The sequence below is a fragment of the Lasioglossum baleicum genome, chromosome 3 (assembly GCF_051020765.1).
Source record: "Lasioglossum baleicum chromosome 3, iyLasBale1, whole genome shotgun sequence".
Taxonomy (NCBI): Eukaryota; Metazoa; Arthropoda; class Insecta; order Hymenoptera; family Halictidae; genus Lasioglossum; species Lasioglossum baleicum.
This window is the reverse complement of record NC_134931.1, coordinates 5176310-5199658: the sequence shown is the minus strand read 5'-3', so window position 1 is coordinate 5199658 and position 23349 is coordinate 5176310. Positions and strand designations below refer to the sequence as shown.

Genomic DNA, 23349 nt, shown 5'->3' with positions numbered 1-23349 from the left:
TTAATTAATTCAATTGTTTGTTGTGCCCTCTGCTCGCTGGCTTAGCACATTTCTATTTCGCGGAGCGATTCGAAACTTGTCGCCGCTGGTAGCTCGGACGACTTCTTCGGAAGTACGACTGAGATCTTAATGAGTATGCCATGAATTAAGCAAACGCGATTCCCCAGGTTGTTTCAGTTTCGAAAACTCCGTTCATAACGTTCTCGCCTTCCCATTTGTCTTTCGTTTCGCGGAAAGAGAGACACGTCCGCGTCGGTCCGCACGAATTTCCGGGCGCGTGCGTAATCAGAGAAATCCTCCTGCGCGACGGGTCAATGTTTGTACCCGAGAAGCAGCGGATTTCGTCTCTAATTTATTTCCCGGCGAGGGATAATGACACGTTCGTTTCACGTCGACGAGCCCAGGTCCTCTCCCGAACATAGCAAACGCTGGACCATTCACTGAGCCACCCGACAATATTTGTTTTTCACTCCACGGCGGCCAAGGCAAATATTCGACGGTGTGTCTGTCGGCGCGGAACTTCCGGGTTACCAGCAACCGGAAACAAGAAAACGGATCCGTCTTTTCTCCCGGTGATCCGTGACACACGAGACGTGGATCCCGGAACAACTGTTTCGCCCAGCCATCGAATCGCTGACTAGATTCGAGATTTAATCCGTTCATGGACTGCAAATATTTCCTCAGACTCGACAATCTCCGTGGTCATTGAAAATTGCGGTCGAGAATTTTCCGTGGAGCGTCCCCACTTTCGAGAACTTTCGGCGAATCTCCAAGCTCTCTGTGGCATCACCGCACACCGTAGTTATTCGATTTAGACTGCTATGAAAGAACGAGATTACTGCGATTTCGTTCCGAAAGTCTTCATAGTCGGTCGAGAAGCACTTCCTATGAAAATGTTAGCATCATTGTAAAGTTAATCGATACTAACAAGGGAACATATTCAGATGCGAAAATCCGATTTTGATGAAACTTGTGGGAGTTTATAGTTCTTTGAAAAATATTTTACATGTATTTTTTTAGCGGCAACCATCCACTTTGAAGGGGTGAAAACAGCCCTCAAAGTTGGGGGTCAAAACCATATTTTTTGAGATATCTCGGAAACCAGAAGTCGAAAAAATTCGGATTTTTTTTAAAATTGTGTGTTTTTCAATGGGAAATGTATTAGCGCAAGAAAATTTTAACAAGAGTTTAACAAAAGTTTAACAAAAAAAAATCAAATTTTTAATATATTGTTTAAACAAAAAACTTTTGTTAAAATTTTCTTGCGCGAATACATTTCCCATTGAAAAACGCACAATTAAAAAAGAAATTCAAAATTTTTCGACCTCTGGTTTCCGAGATATCTCAAAAAATATGGTTTTGACCCCCAACATTGAGGGCTGTTTTCACCCCTTCAAAGTGGATGGTTGCCGATAAAAAAAAATACGTGTCAAATATTTTTCAAAGAACTATGAGCTCCCATAAGTTTCATCAACATCAGATTTTCGCATCTGAATATGTTCCCTTGTAAGATCAGATGCATCTAAAATTATCATGAAATTTGTCACAGAAAAAAGTATTATAATTTTTTAAAATAATTTTTCTACGACTCAATATTAAGGTAGTAATACTTAAATATACGAATGAGTCTGAAGATTAACATAATTCTATGCCAATTGAATAATTCAACATAGGCGAACCATTCTGAAGATACAATGTGATGCAGTCGAAGTTGGATGGATTCCATCTGAAATGTCTTCTATTATAAATAAGAACATTGAAGGGAAAGGAACTCGTCCGAAGAACTCACGTCCTTTAGTAGAGGTCGGCTCGGTTTAGAAATCCCTTTTGTCAAACGTTTTATCTTGCGTGCAGATCCACGGTGGCACGTGATACGAATAAAACGAACGTGGAAGATGTTGAACGTCTGAAATTCAAAAATCCCGCTAAATTGGACCTTCATCTCTCGTATGTCCATATCAAATGTCTGCATTGGACATTTATCTTATTATTCGGAGACAGGCTTCCACGTAAAACATACGTCTTTCATCTGAAAAATTTAGTTCGCTCGAATTTTGTGATTTCTTTCGTAGTCCGGCGGAAAAGTGGAATATTTCACCTGTCATACATCTTCGGAGTATTTAACGTACTATGTACTGTTTTCAGTAGTAATACTATCGTTATCAGTAAACTGCAGGTTTTATGCATTTATGACAAAAATGATGATTGCAATTAAAAATAAAAATCACAATAAATACATTAAAAGAGTTGAAGTCGGTCGCGATACATTACTTCAGACCTTCTAAAATTATTGAAGAAAGAAAGAAGTGGCTCCTGATTCTTCCAATTGATGCAGACAATGTTTGTTTTTCTGTGAAACAATAATTCTATTGTGTAACAATTATTTTCTGTGAACAATTTCACATCACACCTGATAAATGCGAGACAGTTAATACAGTTTTGACGATATTGTTTAATGACGAACGCTTACTACAAGTAGAAATATCACGTAATAGTCAGACGCGAAGCATTGCTCGTACGTGCGCGGCTCTGAGGAACTTTAAAACTTGTTCCCATATAGGATTGAGCTCATTGTAAACCGAATGTAATATTACAAGCTTTAGCAATCAAGATATTGACGTACGATTAATCGAACGTTGAAATGTATCGTCATCGCCAGCGTCAGACGATCGAGACGGTGGCGGTGTATCTGCCAAGACATCTGCGATGTACAATTAATCGATATTCCGGCTAATTGATGTTTGACACGTTTAATAATTACAACGGTACGTCGCCCGTTTGATGGCCGAGAGTAATTTGCAGGACGGCTATGGCTGCTAATTGAATGGAATGTAACGTAGTTAGATCTTATCTATAGACCGGGTAAGACAGAGATACCATTCTGCATTAAGAAAATTATTAGTCTTAAAATACTATGGATATGAAAGTATGTATGTTTGTACAAAGATTTAGCACAGGTATCTTGTCAATTTTAACAATTTCAGAAATACGAGGATCGTATACAGTCCCTCGTAGTAATAATATTCGTACCTTTTTTTTAATATCGGACCATACGACCAGTGGCGGACCAACGCAAGTGGGGGCCCTAAGCGGTCAAAATTTCGGGCCCCCCCTCCCCAACAAAAAGTTTCAAGAAAACTCTCATTAAGTTATAAACAAAAAAGAAAAGTAATCAGAAATTCCATACCATAAGACATTAAATAAATTTATTAAAAAACATACATACATTTTACACATTTTTTATTTTATATGAATTTCCGTCTTGCTCTGTTTCTTGCAAATTCATGAATTATTTTGGCAGTATCAATTCGGCTTAAAATTTTCCGCTCCATATACAGAATAGCCATATTATTTAGCCTTTCTTCTCCCATAGTGCTCCTTAAATAATCTTTTAGACGCTTTAAAACAGAAAACGATCTTTCTCCTGACGCATTAGATAACGGAATTGTTAAGAAAAATTTCAATAATAATTCAACATTCGGAAATGTGCAAGACATTTCTCATTACGATAATGAGTATAAATATACGCCGCTGCAGCTTCCATACTTAATTGTTCGCAAGAAATTCTCGAAATTGCACAAATCCGTCCCGTTCGCCGTTGTGCGCGGTTCGTCGAAATGTTCAGGTCTGTACGAGGCATTACGTTTTGTTCACAAGAACATAAATATTGTGACAAAAATAATCGCACAATATGTATTTATTATTTATATTAGATTTTTTCGATTATTTTATGGAGGGTTTTTTTGAACCTTTTCGGTCATTTTCAAAATCTTTAAGTTAAGATATTTTAAGAGCTCGGGGCCCCTTGGTATCCGGGGCCCCCCGCGACCGCTTAGTCCGCGTACCGTTAGATCGGCCACTGCATACGCTTGGATTTTTTGAGAAGCTATAAATCGTTGGAATATTTGCGAACTGCGTCAGAAGAATTAGTTTCTTAGCAACGGTTTCCATTAACCAAGCGCAATATTCGTTTCGACAAATTCGCATCGATAAAAAGGAACGAACAGACCACTGAATCTCACCTCCTTATTCTCCGGCACCGAATAGCTAGCGAAAAGCAAACGGTGTATAAACAACGCGGATTGGTCTGCGCGTGGTAGCAGGAACGCAATCACGGGAACCGGGGAAAAACCGAGAACGCCAACGAAATTTAAACAGTTGAATGTGGAACCGAGTTAATTATCTTTCCTGCTGTAGAAATGTTGTTTACCACTTTCCGCTCATCCCGTGTTGTTCACACAAACTCTCGCGTAACTCCTCCGGACGGCGCGGCGCAAGCATCGAACTCTTTACGCTCCACCTTTTTTCTCCTCGAGATAAAGGAAAGACGTCCGACATCGTCGGAACGGATTTTCCTTTTATTTTCGTTGAGTGCACGACGATACCTTGTTTACTGTTACGCGGGAACCTGAAAGATTCGCTACCTTATCAGTAGACTGCGGATTTTATGCGTTAATGTGGACGTATTAAAATATTTAAGGACATCAGTGTCTGCTAGAGGTGTGCGGGTACCCGATCAGTCGAATTCGAGTCGGAAAAAATAAGGCGGGCTCGGCCGAGTAGCCGAGACATCTGAATATTCGGGTAGCTTGATCGTGTCGAGCAGCTCGTAAAGCAGAATTGCGGATCGTGTGTTCAATCTCGAGTATAAAATGATCGCGTCCGAGTTTGGCCAATGTAATCCGAATGTCTCCGGCTACCATTGACGATCAAGCACCCGACGTGATACAGCTATTTTTTCCGACCCGACCCGAACCCGAATATTCGCGTACCCGCACACTCCTAGCGCCTGCATAAGAGGCCCAACTTTTGTGCATAAGTCCCTGACACCTGTGTTCGGATCCTGGACCATCTTCTCAGCTATGAAGCTGCTGCATAACAGTACAATCTCGATCAGCGAGATAGAGGAGAACGAGAGACAGCGATAGGGGGAGAGAAGGGCGTGAGACAGGCAAGCGGGATACACCGAGCATGCGGAAAAGAAGACGTCAAGGGTTCACAGCGAGCGAGGAGTGTCGGAAGATTTTTATCCCGCGAATGAGAGGCTGGCAGAGGAGGGCCTTTGTGCAGGTGACGGTCTCATAACCACAGATTCCGTCGGCTTTATCGGAACTTTCTTTTTCTAACGGCGCATTACTCCTATCAAACGGAAGTGGCCATAATTGCGTGGCACAATTAAGGTCAGTCCGTAGTCCGGGGGGCAGCAGCCGGCGGCATCCCCTTTACTTTTCCCTCGCTTCCGTCCCGGTTGGCGCATTCCGTCGGTCTCGGTTAGCGTGTCCAATCAGCACCTGGATTAAGTTAACTGCATCGGCGCCTTTTCAATGGGCTCGTTCGCCGCGGCTGCCTTCGATGAACTCTCGTCCCTTCTGGCCCCCGCTCGTCGAGAAAAAGAGGGAGAGAGAGAGAGAGATAGGAAAGTTAAAGAAAGGAATCTTCTTCCTATAAAGAGACACTTGGCCGGGCCGTGGAAAACGGGTCCCGGGCTCCAATAGACGCGGCGACCTGTAATTGGACGATTGGATACGGAACGGGTACGGTCGACTGACCTATAGAATAACCCGGCAAGGGGTTAATGGAACCCGAGACGACGAAACGTATTGAACGGATCGAGATTGCTCGTGCATGGCATGCCCGGGGCTCGATCGCCGCACAGGCTGGAACGTCGTTAATAAACAAAATTCTCGAGCAACAATGAGATCTCGGTGAAGGTAGACACGTTCTTAGAGAGCAGTCGTATCAATCATCCGACGCTGACGGACGAAAGGATCACGGGATCCTTTAATAGGAAGCTCAAAGAGGCATCGTCGGGGATGATGCACGACTCGCGACGCGACACAGAGCTCGATCACGTCTAAGTAGATAGGGAAGCGAATGGCCAGACAGGACGATAAGTGGAGAAAGGGTGCCGGGCGCGAAGGAAGCGATCAGCGGAGAATGTTGTACGAGTTCCTCGTAGGAGCTGTCTCGAGCAGCGATGCCTTTCATAACAGCCGGCCGTATGGCAGCGGCTCGGCTCGAATGCAGAGAGATAACGAGTAAATAACAGGATGGGCTGGGGGTGGACTGCACTTCGGTTTGTCACATTATGAACCGCTAAGATACTACCTGCCTCTCTATCTCGTAATGACCGTCCCCTCGGCTCAGACAACATCGGGGTCACCATGTTGCTGCTGTCGAGGAAGAATCGCTGAAGCGATGCTTACGCGTCCCTGCTACCGATGGAGATATGCTAACGAGACATCGGCGACATTTTCCAAGGAACGAAAGCATGAACAACTCCCCGCGACGTGTTTCCTAGAAAAGAATGTTCTCTGCGGGCTCTCCGCACATGCTTTCTTATTATTCCACTACGACATTAACGCGGAATAGTGTGGTTCATTATGGAGAAATTAGTTCATCTTGTACAGTATGTTCTATTTCATTGCTAATGCTGGGACAGATCGTGAAACCACAGACGAGATATAAGAGTAGACCAATCACTCACAATGTATTTTTCTGTCTCACACTCGTTGGGCTCTAGAGCCCTCTTACCATTCCGTGTAACATCCTACCCGTATCGATCAAAACTAATATCGTGGAACTTATACTCTACAACGGCGCTGTTACTAGAATAGAATTTGATATCTCATGTCGGGGATTCTGTAAATGATGCAACAAAAGAATGTTGTGTCCTTTCTCGCCTGTTACGTGACGTTTCTACGTGGGAAAGCTTATATTCAAGTAAATCATATACATATATGTATAGCAAACATCAAGAAGTCAAATTCACACACATGAGGAATTCATACTGAAAACATTAATATGTACTTTCGCTATTATTTAAATCAGGGATCGGAATTATTTACTCGCGATGGCTACGGTCCACAGTGGTTTGGATTGGAAAATCGAGTGACATTTTGCCCGAAAATGAACTTCCTCATATTGACATGTACAAAGTTTGTGTTGTGTCCTAAATATCCATCTACCTCGAAAATAAAGAAATTAATAAAGTATAATAAAAATTGTAATCGTAGGATATTTTGAAAATAGTATGCTTCGCAGAAGAAAGATGCTTATCTTCATCTAGATGCCCTGGCTAACCTGTTTAACATTTTTTTTTGCTCTTCTTTTAAAGTGAAGAGAATTCCTTTACAAATATAATTTACAATTATCTGGAAAAGTACTGAATAAGTAACGAGCAAACAATTTCAAATATTATTTTAAACAGTGAATTATAAAATTGTTACAAAAAATAAATATATTATTTATTACGATAATTATTAACAGGTCTGGACGCGGTTGATTGTTATATAATTCTGTATCGTATCAATAAAAAAAAAACACCAAAGATAACGCAATACTTTCTATAATATGCTCCCATCGAGATCAAAATTTCAATTTGATTACTATTATGCCATAAATTAAGGAGCAGAAGTTGAAATTTTTATTATAAATGCATAAAATTCACAGTCTGCTTGCAAACAATTGAGGCTCATTCATTCGTCCCTCAATATCTATTTCAATTGTACCAAGTGTTTCTAAACAAGAAAGCTATTCTTTTGTCTTTTCTGTTCTATAGACAATGCATTGAGCGTCGAAATCAGACTATACTTTATCTCCGAGCAACCAAAGGATCTCACCTAACGTAACGCTTCGCTGTTTTGTTGCAGACGAATCCAGGAACACCTAGAAATAGTCTGTCGGATTCGCCGTGGGAGCAAAAGAAAGAGGCAGGGAGGCAGCGGAAGAGTTCTCGAAGGAAAGACGTGGCGAAAGGGTTGAACGAGGAGGGTGGACGAAAAATCTCGTCGGATCGCAGCGCGCTCGTCCCCGCCGATCTGTGAAAGGAGGACGAAAAATCGTTTCCCGTTGGGTTGTCGGATCTAGAGCGACGTTTTATCACTCACGTACCTCTGGGCGAAATTAAGGGAACGTAAGACACGAAACGAAGAAATCAAGTCTGGCGTGAGGACGAACAGGGGACGAAGAATAATGGATCGCCGTATCACCGCGATACAACATACCTATGAAAACAATATAGAGGCCCGAGTTAATTCGAAAGTTTCAAATTTGGTTCTTAATACTTTTAAAAGTTTCACTCCCGGGACTAGCCGATAATAATGTCGACGATTCAACTCCGTATGTTGAGACGAGCGAAATGAATAGAACCGGATGCTCGTTCACGGGTCATTAACCCTTTCGGTCTCTGTCGCGACCGCACGAAATTATCGCGCGGCGGTGTTGCCTCTTGCGGCGTTAATTACTTATAAACGATCCGTCTGCGTGTCGCGAACGAAAGGATTTGTTCCTCCGATCTTGCCCGCGAAACTTTAGTTAACCAGTTTCGGGGAGAAGTGGGACGCGAGTGGTTCAGTAGTTGATTGGATTGTCGAGGAAGGAAATTTATTGGCACGGTCGAGTAGAGTCTTGTACATTTTTCTTCGATCACGATAGGATATTGGCGGTAATTACGAATTCCTGGAAGGAAATACGAAGGAGCTGAAGGTCGGGGCAAACGGAAAGGGAGAGAGAGAGTGAGAGAAAGAGCGGGGGAAAGGACCACGGTGAAGATGATATTAAGGCAGAGGACTGATTGAAACGAGGGAAATGGCGGTTGTAGGGGTTGTTAGTGAAATGAGTGCGACAAGGTTCTGTGTGTGGTTCGGCGTTGTTCTGTTCGTGGCTGCGACATTTGTTCAATCGCAGGTCACATGGACACCGATCTACTTAGGCGAGCACAGTGAGTACATTTGATTAATTATTTACTTGTACAATAGTTATTTAACACGTGAAAGTCGTCGCGTTTCTTCGGAAGTAAGGCAACTTTTTCAGAAATAGTTCAAACGACTTGAATCTTTTCATAAACTTAAACGAATCAACAGTAATGGTTGTATCGATACAAGTTTGATACAGAATTGATACAAAAGTTATGCGTTTAAAATTATATATAAAAATAATTTTTGGTTTGCTGAGGTGAAGTTCAACCGGTTAGTTTGTGTCCCCGGTATTTCCAATATTTCGGAGAACGAATTTTGAATCGTTATGCAGTCAAACGAGAATAAAATGAAAAATGTATAAATAAAGATAAAGGAAAGAAATCGATAAACATGTTAAAGGACATTCGTTTTATTGCAGTATGTACATACAATAAACATAGCACTGACACTGCGAAAATGTAAATAATTGATGCTGTACGAAAGGACTTCACATTTTGACAAATGTTATACGGAGTTGAAAACATGAAGTATTCATATAAAATACTCATACGTATATTTTTCAGATATTAAATATTACCTAAAAAACGTTCACCGTGTAAAATAGCTGAAATTATTCGAGAAACTTGCGAATCAACAGATTTTAAAGCTTCCATCTCTCTAGGTTTCGGTTTGTGGCGTATAGTCTGTAAACCATGTTGTGGTTTATACTAACCTATTGTGTAAATCTGGTGGAGACGTAAAACCGGAGACCTCCAACAAATTCGAAATGCGTCGAGCTTAATTAAAGTGAAACATGTTTTGCATCCGAGCGTGAAACATTCCATGAAAGTTATTTTACTACCACGGCATTTTTAGTACCGTACTTCGAACGCATGAAATTAGGAGCAGCCTCCAGCGTTACTTTAAATTACAAGTTGCATAAATTTCTGTCACTTTGCTCGTACTTCGAAAAAATTCACGAAATCCCGGGAAACACGAGACATTTATTCGTAACTTGTATGTACGTTTCAATTTCACGTTTTCATCACATATCATTTGCAGTGCAATAAAATTGTTAGTGACTTAGGTGAACTATTCATGCATCAAGTATCAATTGCATGCGCCCCACGTTTTTCGCTTTAAATCTTACAATTTTTTTATAGCTATTCAAAATTCACAATCACAAATTTTCAGGACTATCTGTATGGGGCTAGGAAAAATTATTTTATACTTTTTAGTCCGTTTTTTAAACATGATATTTTTTTAAAAATTTATTTATATTTAAATTATTTTATACTCTTTAGTCCGATTTAAAAACGTGGCATTTTTTAAAAAATTAATTTTTTTATCGAATATCTCCGAAACTACATATTACGCGTAGACGAAAATGTCAAAAGCCAATTTGTGCGTCTTTGAATGAGGAATCTTTTAGTGTAAACCGATTAAAAAAATAATTTGTTGAAAAAATATCTTAAAGATTAACTGGTTTTGCGAAATTTTTGTATAAAACATAATTTTTCAGGAAAATTTGTATACACAGTCTACATACTTGCGGGCTGTTTTCATCCCCTTAACATGAATGTTAATAGCTACGATAAAATATATGTCAAATATTCTTTTTAGTTATATACATATATCATACCTTCGTTGAAAGTATGATCGGAGAAAAAAGGCATCCAAAATAAACGTCGCAACGTACCTTTTATGTTTTAATGTTCTCACCAGTAGTGCTGGGAAGTAAACATGTAAGGGCACGTGGATTCTTTAAATTTCTCGCTAAGTAATTAAAAACGTTTAACAGGAACTGTGCGGGCCAAGGACTATACCGACACTAGGAACGTCTTCCTCGCACCGTTCACAGCTCTGCCACCGCTTAGAAACTCCTTCGACCTCTTTCTCTTATGCGCGAAACGGAGATGCGTTTCTCCCGCGAATTATTAGAACGACTCTCCATTTCTCCGAGGTACTCTTGTTACCCACCGTTAATTAGAGTACAGTCTGCTACTGACGACAACCAACTGCAAAGGAGAGTCTTCAGCAGCACGCCCCCTTCCTACACACCAGCACTTCGTCGCCTGTCCTGACTTTCAACCCTCTGCCACCCCCCGCAACGAACGCCCTCGCCAGTGATCCGCACTCCGACGCTATGTTTGTGGCTTGAATTATTCCGGCGGATCTACACGCGACCCCCGTGAGTACCCTTCAAAGGGGCCTGCGCAGTTATATAGACGGCAGAACAATTTATGTTCCCCAATGGTCATCTTTGAAGCGTCACTCAGGATCGTTGCCAAGTTTTGAGGACCGGCGATCACGCTCCTATTGCGTTCGCCTAATTGTTCCATTCAGCTGACTCCCTTTTTTAGTGTTCAACCTCTACACGGTTTTTATACACAGTAGATACAAAAAGTATTTGAACACTAAATTGCCTCTGTGAAAAGAATAAACAATTTCGAAGTTCACGTAAAATTTCATTCCCCTTGCATGATAGTTTTGTGAGGAGGACGCTGCGCGCAAATCAAAGAAACCACGTTTTATCATAAAACCATGCACGTCAAGTTTGAAGAACAAGAAACTCTGGGTTTGAAGATCTCGGTGCGCGAATTGTTAGGCGATAGTTTGAAGCTAAAGTTCGCAACTCAATGTACGTTTCTGCGGCCATATCTACAAGTTGGTAGTGCGCGGCAGTAATCTTAGACGTATTCGATGGAAATTGAGTTACCTCGCGCACGTTTCGAATGGATTTCGAGGTGGCGAAGAGGTATATACCTTTTCCAGGTAGCAGGCTGATGATTGGCTATCGATCCGATCAACGTGGATCGAATGACCATCGATCGGCTCGACGCGTTTAAATAGCGAAATCTACGGTCCCTGGAGTGTGATAATTCGATCTGCGCGTGATCCATTGTTATTGACCGGAAACTGCCTCGCCTTTATAAGCCGTAATGGAAAAGAATCGCTGCCACCGTCTTCCGTCGCTAATAAATGCGTTGATTTAGGAGATTCCGAGACTTCTCACGTTCTCACACGGAGCACATTCTTCTACGTCGACGAGTAATCGAGCCAGACTCCAGTTCTCATATAGATCTTTGCCCCGGGTCTAATTTCACAGATCTCGTAATACGGTTAAATTAGATCGGCGCTGCCGGTGAAATGACCGAGGATACAATTATCCAATTGTGACGAAAGTGCTCGATAATCGACAGCGGGACGCATTATAAACGTCAAAACGATAAATCAGCCAAACAATTACTAGCTCGCGTGGTTTATTCGATGCTCCATTAAATGCGCCCAAGTGACACGATTAACAGACCTAAATGCGGAAACGTTCGATTTATCATTGCTCGTAGCGTTCATATCAAAACGATCGGTTATCTCGAAAATGTACACTGGCTACGTTAATCGCTGCCCACGCAGATTTGACCAATGCGACGCAGTGGATGCTAAATTTTACATTCTGCTTCTTCAACCTTCTCAGGAAGATTAGCACAGATCCTTCTTTTTATTTCCAATAATGAAAGCTTTGATGGATGATGTAATACTCTGAGGAAAATATTTTTAATGTCCCAGAAAATTCTCCTGCATAAAGACAATCAACACTAAATCTACCACTGCCGGTCCAATGACTGGTCTTACATTTTTAATTTGACAATTATTGGAATTATGACGTTGCTTCGATAAATTCTTTCATCCAAGCACGTATTGAAGTCTAAATAAATAGATCCCTATCATCATTTTTATCAGCTAAAACATTTTAGTCGCTTTCAGTGCTCGGTAGTTTTAGTGTTAATAATGTAACCAGTATCGCAATCCTCTGTGAAGAAATTGAATATTCACCAATATCTTTTTGCCCCAGACTCCAGACTGTATAAATGTGATTAAATAGAAGCAACTTATAGTCAACGATTTTTGTAATCGATTGAATGCAATTCCGTACTTCGTTACTCAATGCAAAATCAAGAAGGATATCGAAGATGACGTATTTGCATTGCGACCGCATATTTTTCCGATGAAGCCGGAATCCGGTGAAACTTCGCCAATCAGTTGTATTGTGGATACGCGTCAACCGGGAGCGTCGTCGAAGGGTCGGGATTGATCGCATCAATTAACGCGGCGTGTCGTGCTGGAAAGTTCACAAACGAGTAGAATTAATGCCGCATCGGGTTTGTACCGGGCACGGTCAAGTGAGTGGCTGCTAGATGGCAGGGGGTGATTTGCAGCGGCGCCGATGAATCTCGGATTTCCCGTCGACTTGCAACGGCGCCCGCTCCGCTAATAACTATCGAAGTTTCGTGAACGAACAGGAGAACGAACGAGCGAACGAAGCGCGAACAAATAGTCGCGGGCGACACGTGTCGTTGACAAATCGGAAAGCTGCGTCAGCATGTTTTAATCAGGCGCCGGTGATTCGGGTCGAATGTGACGACCGGATTCGTTTCCGGCGAGGGTCACGTCTTCGACGAACGATCACGTCATCTTCCCAGACGAAGCCCACCTCGCTAATGAAATTCCTGTCCACGTTTTTCATACTTGTTATCGACAGAAATCTGATTACACTCGCGAGCCCGCCGTTCCGCCTATAAATCTGTCTCCTTGACGCTATTAATCGCATGGGCGTTTATTATATTTTATTATTGGAAATGTACAGGGTGTATCTAATAACTCAGCGGAATTATAACCCGATTATAATGGAAGATACAAATCAATTGTATAGGGTGTGATCCCCCGAATATCTTCAATAATTTTGACACAAAGACATAGTTTATATCAGTAGAAATTTGTTTATGCTTTTAATGATTTTAACAAACTGAAACCGATACATTAATATTTGTAAATATTTTTAATCTGTCCATTGCTTTAAATTGCACCTACTTATTTTTGTTATAAATGCATACAATCCAGAGTCTAATAGTCTAATCATTCGTCAATAGTTCTCCAATGTTTTCACAGACGCTTGAATATTTGTTGCTTGAAGTTAACTCGTTTTTACACCAACAAAAATTGTATTTGTCACGTTGTCGCCCGCAAGCTTCAACTGACTCGCGTTGTAAATCAAGAAAGACACGAAATACGCGTCGGAAACTATCACCGAGATCGATTTGGGAATTCCCAGAACCCAGAGCCATAACATTATTGAGTGACTTTCCACTCGGCGAAGGGGAATAAAAAAATTTTTCAAATTGCGACCGGCAAATAAAATTCAGCCCTCAATCTCACCGATTGGAGTGGACCACCGAATCCACCGATTTCATTCGTTCTGAATCGGGCCAGTTAGTTTGCGGTAGGTTTCCAAGGAGCTTGACTGTTCGGTCGCAATTGCGTTCACTCCGTCGTTGCGGAAAGTTTCTCTTACCGAATGAAGGTCGGCCATAAAGAAAAAAAAAAAAGAAAGTTACTGGAGAGCCGCTCGTAAAGTCGCAACAAGAGTCAGCCGAGACGAATGAGAGCCGAATGTTGCGGCCATTTCGGGCTGCTCGTAAGTTCTTACGGACCTGAACGGCCCTCTTTCGTCACGCCTCTACCCATGCCCTTTGGGCTAAGTGGTCTTCGCCCACCTAACCTTCCCCATTTTTCGTCTTTTCCCACGAGAAGGCGATCCTTTCGATCCCCGAGGCGTTGAAAACGCACTTCGTGGTCCGAACTTCGATCCTCGTACGGGTCTTTACGATCCTTTACCAGCGAGATGGCTCGAGGGTGTGTCACCGGGCGAATTAATAACAAATTACTTCGTTGCATCCTCCGGAACCACTGTTTCATACATTTCAGGGTGTTTCATGTCGGGCGGTACAAGCGGGGTCTGAACTTTCACTCAGGGGACGAAAACTTTTCAACTTTTGGGAAACATGTGCGAAATAACCGATTCAAATCCAGAAGAGTTGCACATTCGATATTATATGCTATTTGCAAAAAAGACTCAAACAAAATCAAAGAGTTAGGTTTGTAAGTGTTACCACACCCACCTTATTCACCCGATGTCGCACCTTCTGATTATCATTCGTTTAGGTCAATGGAGCACTTTGTAAGTGGAAAAAAATTCCGAAATGTATAATAGAATATCTAAAAACCGAACTTTCTAAATTTCTTGATCAAAAACCATCTATATTCTACCGATCAGGAATTGAAAAGTTTCCTTACTAGGTGGCAGAAAGTCATTGATAAGGATGGTGACTATTTCACTGATTTACTACTTTAATTTCACGAAAAAAATACGACATTATTTTCCGGACGACCTAATAATATTATACAACTCGACGGAAAAATGATAAAATATTGGTTTCGAGACATAGCACAGGGTATGTAGTGAGCGGATCCGCTTGGTCTGAGTTAGGTCTTGAATTCCTCACACTAGAATTTGAAGTTTTATCATTTTTTTCGTCGAATTGTATATTACATTCACAACAGTTGAAAATTTTTGGTCCCCTGAGTTTAACCCCAGCGGGCATGCGGTGGTTCTATTTGACAAAATGAATAAAAACAACGAATCGCATTTTGTCGGTTGTTGTTTCGTTATAAAAAAAAAGTGGTTGAAAGTTCGGTAGATTCGCGTGTCCTAGCATCCACAGAAAGTAGAACTGGAGAGTCATGAACAGACGCGCGAAGCGATTCCTATTCAACAACACGCTTAATCATCGAGTTTTCCAACTTGATTTTCCCTAAAACGGAGCGTCAATCAATTACCAAATATTTTACTAATTCATGTTATCAATAATTATAAATAAATTACTGTGAAATGGACGTATTCGAATATATTCAATTAATTGATGTTGATGCAAATTCTGGGATCGAAACGAAACACTGTAAACTATGAACGTTTAATGATGCTAACACATTACCACCCAGTAGTTATTTAACAGTTTTGTAAAAATCTGCGAAATGATTATTTAAAAGACCTCCGGTAAATAAGGAATGAATAATCTACTACATAATTATAAATTTAACGAAAACTGATCAAATACTGTCAATATCGACAATTGAAGTCGCGAGAAAAGCTTCATACACAACTAAAAATAGTTCTTAATATTATAAATCATGTATCTCTCTCGAAATATTTATCTCAGTTATTTCTTTCATTTATAATGTAAGCATTCGAGTTTGTTCAAATATTCGAAAGAGGAAAATGTGAAGGCTTCAGTGTTCGAAGAATCGATACTCCAATTATATTGACGTTTTGATACGTGAATAGCTCTCACAGTTGAGGAGTCCTTCTGAAAACGTTACCACATCGTTTCTCTAACAATGCCGGCACCGTTTTTTGTCACAATTTGGCTGATCAATTAAAATCTTTGGTCGGCGACTATTGATTTGAAACGTGAACAGGGCACGATATAAAAGTGAGGTGCATACTACGCGACGTACAACAGTATCAATGTGTCAATCGATTGTATGGCGGAGGGTCGAGACTGTAACATCAGCGAAAAAGCAAAGTTGCAGCCCTCTCAAGATAAACACTGCATAAAATCACACCGCGAAAACTGTAAATCTCTCGTCTGGTTTAACACAACATTCACGATTTTCTATTTTATCATAACTCGACTGGCAATCTTTAGGCAAAATAATAATTTAACAGGATACAACAGGATTTATACAGGATAAGCAAATAAATAATTTCAAGAAATATGGGCTGGATAGTTCATTTCTTCTTTTAAATATTTTAATATTGGTACAAAAAATATTTTCTCAAGGTTATTTCATCTTTCTTGGTAATTACCTTGAGAAAAAGAAACAAGTATAAGCAATTAAAACATTTTGAATATGAAAATTGAATATTCTCGCTCAAGGCCACATGAGGAAATATAAAGCACAACCTTGGTACAAAGTAAAAAACGAACTTCAAATATCAAACGTTTCAGGAAATAGTGAATCCTGAAACCGTTCCCGCGTAGCCACAAATAACGGAGACTTAGGTGTTCCCGTTAAAGTGTACCATCCTGCATTTCATAATTAAAATTGTTAGACATTCATGCTCTCTTTCTTTTTTACTGGAGCAAAGTTATGAACTTCGTAACGACGTGACGGCAAACTGTCGCTCCCTGGTCGTTCGCCCACGAGTCCCTGCATCTGAATGTCGAGCAGCGAAACACTATTTACTCGGAAAATAATTTCAAACTGCAAACGGAATTTGTCGTAATTCCGCGATTCCCGAGGAGATGCGCGGCGCGGCGAGCTAGGCGCGAAACTACGTGCAGGAAGTTTACGAGTGTGAAAGCGCTTAGTTCGGACTGGCAAACACGTTGGGCTCTGTTTGCTTTTTCGAAGAAAGAGCACATAGCCTACGTGGAAACCGGGAAACGATGTCCCTCTGTGTCCCCCCCCCCCGTGGATGTCTGTACATGAAAGAATCCAATATTGATGATAACTTTGCCGCCATAAGCAATTCCAGCCCAGCCAGTCTTGCGTCAGTAATGAAACGTGCTCGCAAACTCGAAGGGAAGCCACATAGCACCTGTTTTCAGGGAAGTTTGCACGTAGAACACAAAGCGAGGAATAAGGAAATGTATTTCTCATCTCTGGCAGCTTTGTAAACTGCTCATCCTACATCGTTTGATATGCTAACCTGAGTTTATCCAAAAGTAATTCGATTATAAATATTCTTCTCAAAAGTTCGTTTCGTTTTCGATTAATAATTGTGCTCAATTGTTTTCTAAGCAAATGAATAACTTATCGCACTACTTCTCACTAGACTCCGGATCTTTATGCAAAATAAAGATATACAAATTTCGTTATATCTTTAACAATTGTATTAACTTGGAAATTACATATGGACCTTATTAAATCGTCTTAATGTCTTTTCTTTTTTAATTTACATGCACCCATTTTAGTCATTTTGTTACTTATCACTGTGTGCCTGTGATACGCAATATTTAAAACATTTACGATTCACAGCTAAGGATTTCGTAATGAATTTTTTAATAACAGTAGCAATATCAATTAAGAACTAATAAATTGATCCCAGTAATATAAATATAGTTATTCACTCTTCAAATTCATACTCTTCAAAAGCGTATTCATAAGCTTACGAAATTGTACGAAGTAATAGAACATTCGCAGAAAGATGATCGACCCGTTTATAAATTTTCACGTTGTGTAAGATCCAGCTCGATAGATTTATTGCTGTGCGTGACAATGCTTAGTCATTCGTACTTGCAGTAAACAAGTTAATTGTGTAGTATTATCTACATTCTATGAACCATATTATTCTCTATCAATCCATATCAAGTTAATCTGGAAAACAGATAATATTATCCTATTCATAACGCGGATTAGTGATAATGGACAGACACGCGCTCCGAATGTTGCTCGATTAACAGGCCATGAAACATAATTTCATTCATCGTTTAATAGAAATGCGAATCTAATAGAACTAAATTCTGTTCTGTATTACTTGAGCACTCTATGAACTGTAACATTATAATATGGCTGAATATTTCGAGAAAGGCTCTGTACAAGGTAGATTAATTAAGCGAAGATACCATAATGTCTGTCTTATGGAGGAGAAATATCATCTCATACTTGTGATAAATTGTTTATTTTTTACGTACTTTATACAGTTCAGTTCCTCGTGGAGTCTGAAAAAGATTAATTTTAAGATTAAATTTAATTGAGACCTAATTTTTAAGATTAATTTCATCAATTTTAACACTTTCTATCTTTAAACAAATTTAATATTTAGGTGATATCATTGTGAATAATGTACTATTACGATTTTATTCCTATAATATTGTATAACATTATGATCGTTTCATGCTACTGAGCTACGGTGTGCACCAATGACCTATAAAGACTAAAATTGCTATATGCAAACAAGCTCTCTAACCTGAATGCAAAAATTTGCATCGAAATTAAAATGTCTCCTAAACTACTCACTTTTGAACAGAAACAGCTAAACACTTTTTCCAGGTAATATCATTTAATGATACATATATATTTATGACCAAAATTTCTTAATTAAATGTATTGATTCTTGTACCACAACTTTTCAATTTTCCCTTATAACAATTACGATGTCTGGTTCGAATCAACTTTAAAAGAGTTCTTTTGCTTTAGAGGTTCAGTATTTTACGAAGCCTGACTTTCTACTGACAGAGTATTGGTATTCAGACGTCCAATGTTGGCAATTCGCACTGATTCCGGTCACCGCAGTCTGCATACTTGCCGGCAGTTCGGATCGACCGATTCGATTACGCGAATGAACTCGTACAGTTTCTTCGAGTGTTCGCGCAGCGTTCCCGCAAACAGAGGTCGACGCGCGGTACAAATTTCAAGCATAGTGAACCAGGAATCGGTTTGTTTGCTTCCATTTCGAAAATCCGCTTCCATCGCGGAAACTTTTTCCCCGGTCCGGCGGCATAATCCCCCGGAAAGTTCAGCCGGGGGAGTGAGTGTGTTCATGAAAGAAAAGGAAGAATGTTCGATGGGTCGTGCTGGAGCGGGAGCTTTGGCCCGCTGATTTCGCGCTGGGAAGTAATTTCGCGCGTCGAAACCACCGGCGAAAACAAAGCGGACAAACCTGAAAAGCCACCTGCGTTCGGCCCTGGTGTTCAGGTGCGCGGCAGTTTCATAGTCTCGGGCCAGGCTCGCCAGCCCAAGCCAGCACCGTGAAGCGAACTGTAATCCTGTTTTCTAAATGTAACACAACTTCGGTGAACATGTGTATGTCCAACCGCAAGCACTGTTCGACAATTTGTCTCCACAGCCAGCGGTTCGCTACATTCTCTCACCCACTATCTCCCTTCCTCTCTCTCTCTCTCTCCCTTTCTCTCTCTATCTCTGTCTCTGTCCCTTTGTCTATCTATCTTTGTACCCTCTCCTTTATTCTCCGTGGCAAAGCGACTGACTAGACGCCGCGCCGCGATTCCTTCGATCCGCTATCCTAATTCGTTCGAGTAATTCCAGATGAACTGGCCTTGCTGGCGAAATCACGGTCTGGTGTACGCTATAGACGAATTAACATTTCCTGTTTTTTATTGTAGCATACTGAACATTGCTTGCAAATCTGTTTGAGGAATTTGATTATTCTTTATGTTATGGCGTCGCATATGAAGCGTCCAATTTTTAACAGCAAGGGATAGTCGTTAAGGTTCGGACAGTGCTCTTTTCACATTACCACACTGGAACCACCAATTTCATGGTTGTCAATTTTATTTGTGTTAATAAACAAACTTTTCATGAGCATCAGAAGCAACAAGTCGGGTTCAATGCAGCTGTGCCAAGCAAAGGCTGAAAATATGTCTTAAAACCTGTTTTTTTTGTGCTTTTACTGATTCGTTTTCAAATGAAAAGTTTTCAACCCTGACCGCCTAAATACAATGTATCTAATTTATTGGAAATTTAATGTAGTTTATAAAATATAAGATCGTAGTATTTGTATGTGTGTGTGTGTGTGGAATATAAGGCGCTTTGACTTCATTTCATGTGTTTGCTACGAATGTCTTAATAAATATCTCTGTAATATTCACGAGCCAAGTATGCTGGTAGCCACGACGGTTTTTCTACATGCGCAAACGAAAAAATCAGCTGCACTTCTTTCTAAGTAACAACTCTAGAAATACCATAAATTTTCGACCGTGTAGGGGCTCCGACGTGTCAATTGCCGTCGAGGACAATATGACTTGGACATTTTCCAGACATTGTTCGTTGACAATTGCTAGCCGTGCCATAAATCTGAATAAAGGAGGCCAGACGTAAAATTTATGACTTCATCAAAAACGGCATTGTAGAATCTCGACCCGTAAGTCGTAAATCCGAGCATGTAGCCTCGACATTAATCTTCTGCGAGCAACAATTAATTATCTGCTCAACAAAAGGAAAACAATCAATCTAGGAGTTTATGGACTTGAAAAATGAGACCAGTTGCGTAAGAACTTTATATTCTTGACTTGAACGAAGCCGACCGGAAAGTCTTCAGAAATTTTCTATGTTTCATTCGTGAATGTTGAATTGTAAACTTATGTAATATATTTATTATATATTTTTGTTGAAATATTAGAACAAGAAGTCCCTCTCTATCGCTTGATCTACGTGCTTAAAAAGAAATCACATCAAATTTTGGGTGGAGTTTTGAAATTTAAAAGAGAGGGCGGGAGGACAGAAAATTTTCTATGAGAAAGCAATACACACCTGTGGAAAAGCATCTGCATACTGCACGGGAATTAGGTTTGACGCACTTTCGGTATTCCGGAAGATGGAGAGGACGATTAGGTAAACGCGGAGAACGGATCGCGTAAATAGTTGATTGGCTAACACCGGGGGACGATTAAGGACGATTTATTATAAGGTGTAAAGCTCTTGGCACCGCAGGACAAGACAAATTATACTCCACGTATAATTGCTCGCGTTATCTGGAAGGTATTATCGCGGAATAGCAATTAACATCGGCGAACAAATTAGCGAAGTCGGCTGGAGCGGCCAAACGAATAAACTTAATTGAATATTGTAATTTCTTCGCGGGGCGATTTGTTAATTATAACGGGCCGGCAGCAACGACGCCGACGCCGACGCCGACACCACACCGTGGCGTAGTTATTGCTCCTGAGGCGTTTCAGAGGCCGGATATTATATTTCGGGGATAATTTCGCCGCTATTGGGGGTTGAATGATAACGAAATTACAATGATTACCATATGGTAATGTGATTCACTGAAGGACTGGCGCCAGTCACCTGGCAAATTACCGCGTTCTCTAATCCACATTCTATGCTCGAGCTATCCACCGAACAGCCTCTACATACATATGCATGTACATACGCATTATCGCCCTTTCTATAGGGCTGGCTTCTCAGGCGCTCACAAAATATTTCAGAAACCAGTGGTTCCATTTCCTGCACTTAACACTCGAGCTACCGATCAAATAATAAAAACGTGGTAAAATACGAAAATGTACGAAAAATAACAGGATTGGGAATATAGTACAACTTCGATTATCCGTGTTAATTAGTGGAACATGATTATTCGGATAATACAACAATTACATAGTTTCAGTGCTGAACTTAATCCTTATTGAAGTATACAGTGAATCCGTAAAATACGAAAATGTACGAAAAATAACAGGATTGGGAATATAGTACAACTTCGATTATCCGTGTTAATTAGTGGAACATGATTGTTCGGATAATACAACAATTACATAGTTTCAGTGCTGAACTTAATCCTTATTGAAGTATACAGTGAATCCGTAAAATACGAAAATGTACGAAAAATAACAGGATTGGGAATATAGTACAACTTCGATTATCCGTGCTAATTAGTGGAACATGATTGTTCGGATAATACAACAATTACATAGTTTCAGTGCTGAACATAATCCTTATTGAAGTATACAGTGAATCGCGTGTAGCCTATGGGTTGGTTTAACGCAAACTAATTCTTTGTAGAAAGTATTCAAACGATAAAGAATTCGAACATCAGAGACCCGGATAATCGAGGTTCTACTGTATACGAACACAACCAGTGAGTATATTTATAAAAATCGTTCACTTTATTCAAAGAAAGTTCCTTTGGCATCAATACAACGTTGGGCACGGTCAACCAACGTATGGATAGATTTCTGGAGGTCTGGTTTCGAAATCGCTTCGAGTATTCTTCTCGCAGTTGCTTGTACGGTTGGAATGTCACCATAGCGGGTCCCTTTAAATGTTTATTCGCATGAATTGATTACCGGACTTGGCTACTTGTGATTATTTCCTTTCCCAAAAATTAAAGTTTCAACTGATTGATTACTTGGACTGGTCCAGAAATATTGTACTAGTGTTAACACTAAACCTACCACCACCGGTAAATTCACCGGTTCCAGAATCTTATTATTATACGCCGCATGTCACATACTTTCACGTCAGTACTATTTAATATTTTAGATTTTATTTTGCTTAAAGGAAATAGTATTTTATTTGAACAATCTGAACCTCGAAATAAGATATTTCTATTTGAACAATCTGAACCTCGAAATAAAATATTTCTATTTTAAAAATTTCATCCACAAAATAAAATATTTCTATTTTAATAATCTGAAACACAAAGTCAAATATTTCTATTTTAATAATCTCAAACACAAAATAGGATATTTTATTTTTTGCGTCGTTATACTTAATACTTTCAGAAATCGCGCATTACTTATTTAATATTTCTTATTTTAGCAATAATTTAAAGAAGAAATGGTACTTAATATAAGAAACTATATCATTTGCCACATTTTCGTTTTATTCTTTTGTTCGACTACTGCTATTCGCATACAACAAGGTGCAGCGTTCCAAATTGGAATCTGTTAGGGTGCTCCTTCGAGGACATAGAATCAGTCCAGCAAAGCTAAAAAGTCTCTCAACTGGAGCAGAGGATGGAATAGCTGTGTTGTATTTTAAAAATAATGTTTTCATGTATTTGTACTTTGCAATACTTTCAATTCGTGTATCACTATCGCTCAAATATTGAAATAATTCGAATTCTGCATTGTTTGTATGACTGATATCATTTGTTCCTTTTTCCATAAAGCTAAAAAAGTCATCTACTTCTTTGATCGCATGACACTAACATGAATCGGGTTCATAAACATACAGTGTATCTTATCACCAGGAAACTATTTATACTCAGAAATCTATTGAATGCGAACCATTATTTTGAGCAATAATATCTAAAATTGAAATTGAAAATAAAGACAAAGTCCAAATATTTTCAATATTCTTAAAA

The 23349-nt window shown here is 39.9% G+C and overlaps 1 protein-coding gene across 8 annotated transcripts in view; it reads left to right on the top strand.

Annotated features, from left to right (window-relative positions):
• The window catches only part of LOC143221995 (cubilin), a 380302-nt gene that overhangs the window by 76304 nt on the left and 280649 nt on the right, over positions 1-23349 (top strand). For 4 of the 8 annotated variants that reach the window (XM_076447777.1, XM_076447784.1, XM_076447781.1 and 1 more), the window contains one exon: positions 7653-8722. The exons of 1 other annotated variant lie outside the window; for it this stretch is intronic. In XM_076447777.1, the coding sequence (XP_076303892.1) occupies positions 8590-8722 (133 nt within the window). In that variant the 5' untranslated portion in view covers positions 7653-8589. The remainder of the gene's footprint in view (positions 1-7652; positions 8723-23349) is intronic. 3 more of the 8 variants (XM_076447780.1, XM_076447782.1, XM_076447783.1) reach the window with 1 other exon arrangement.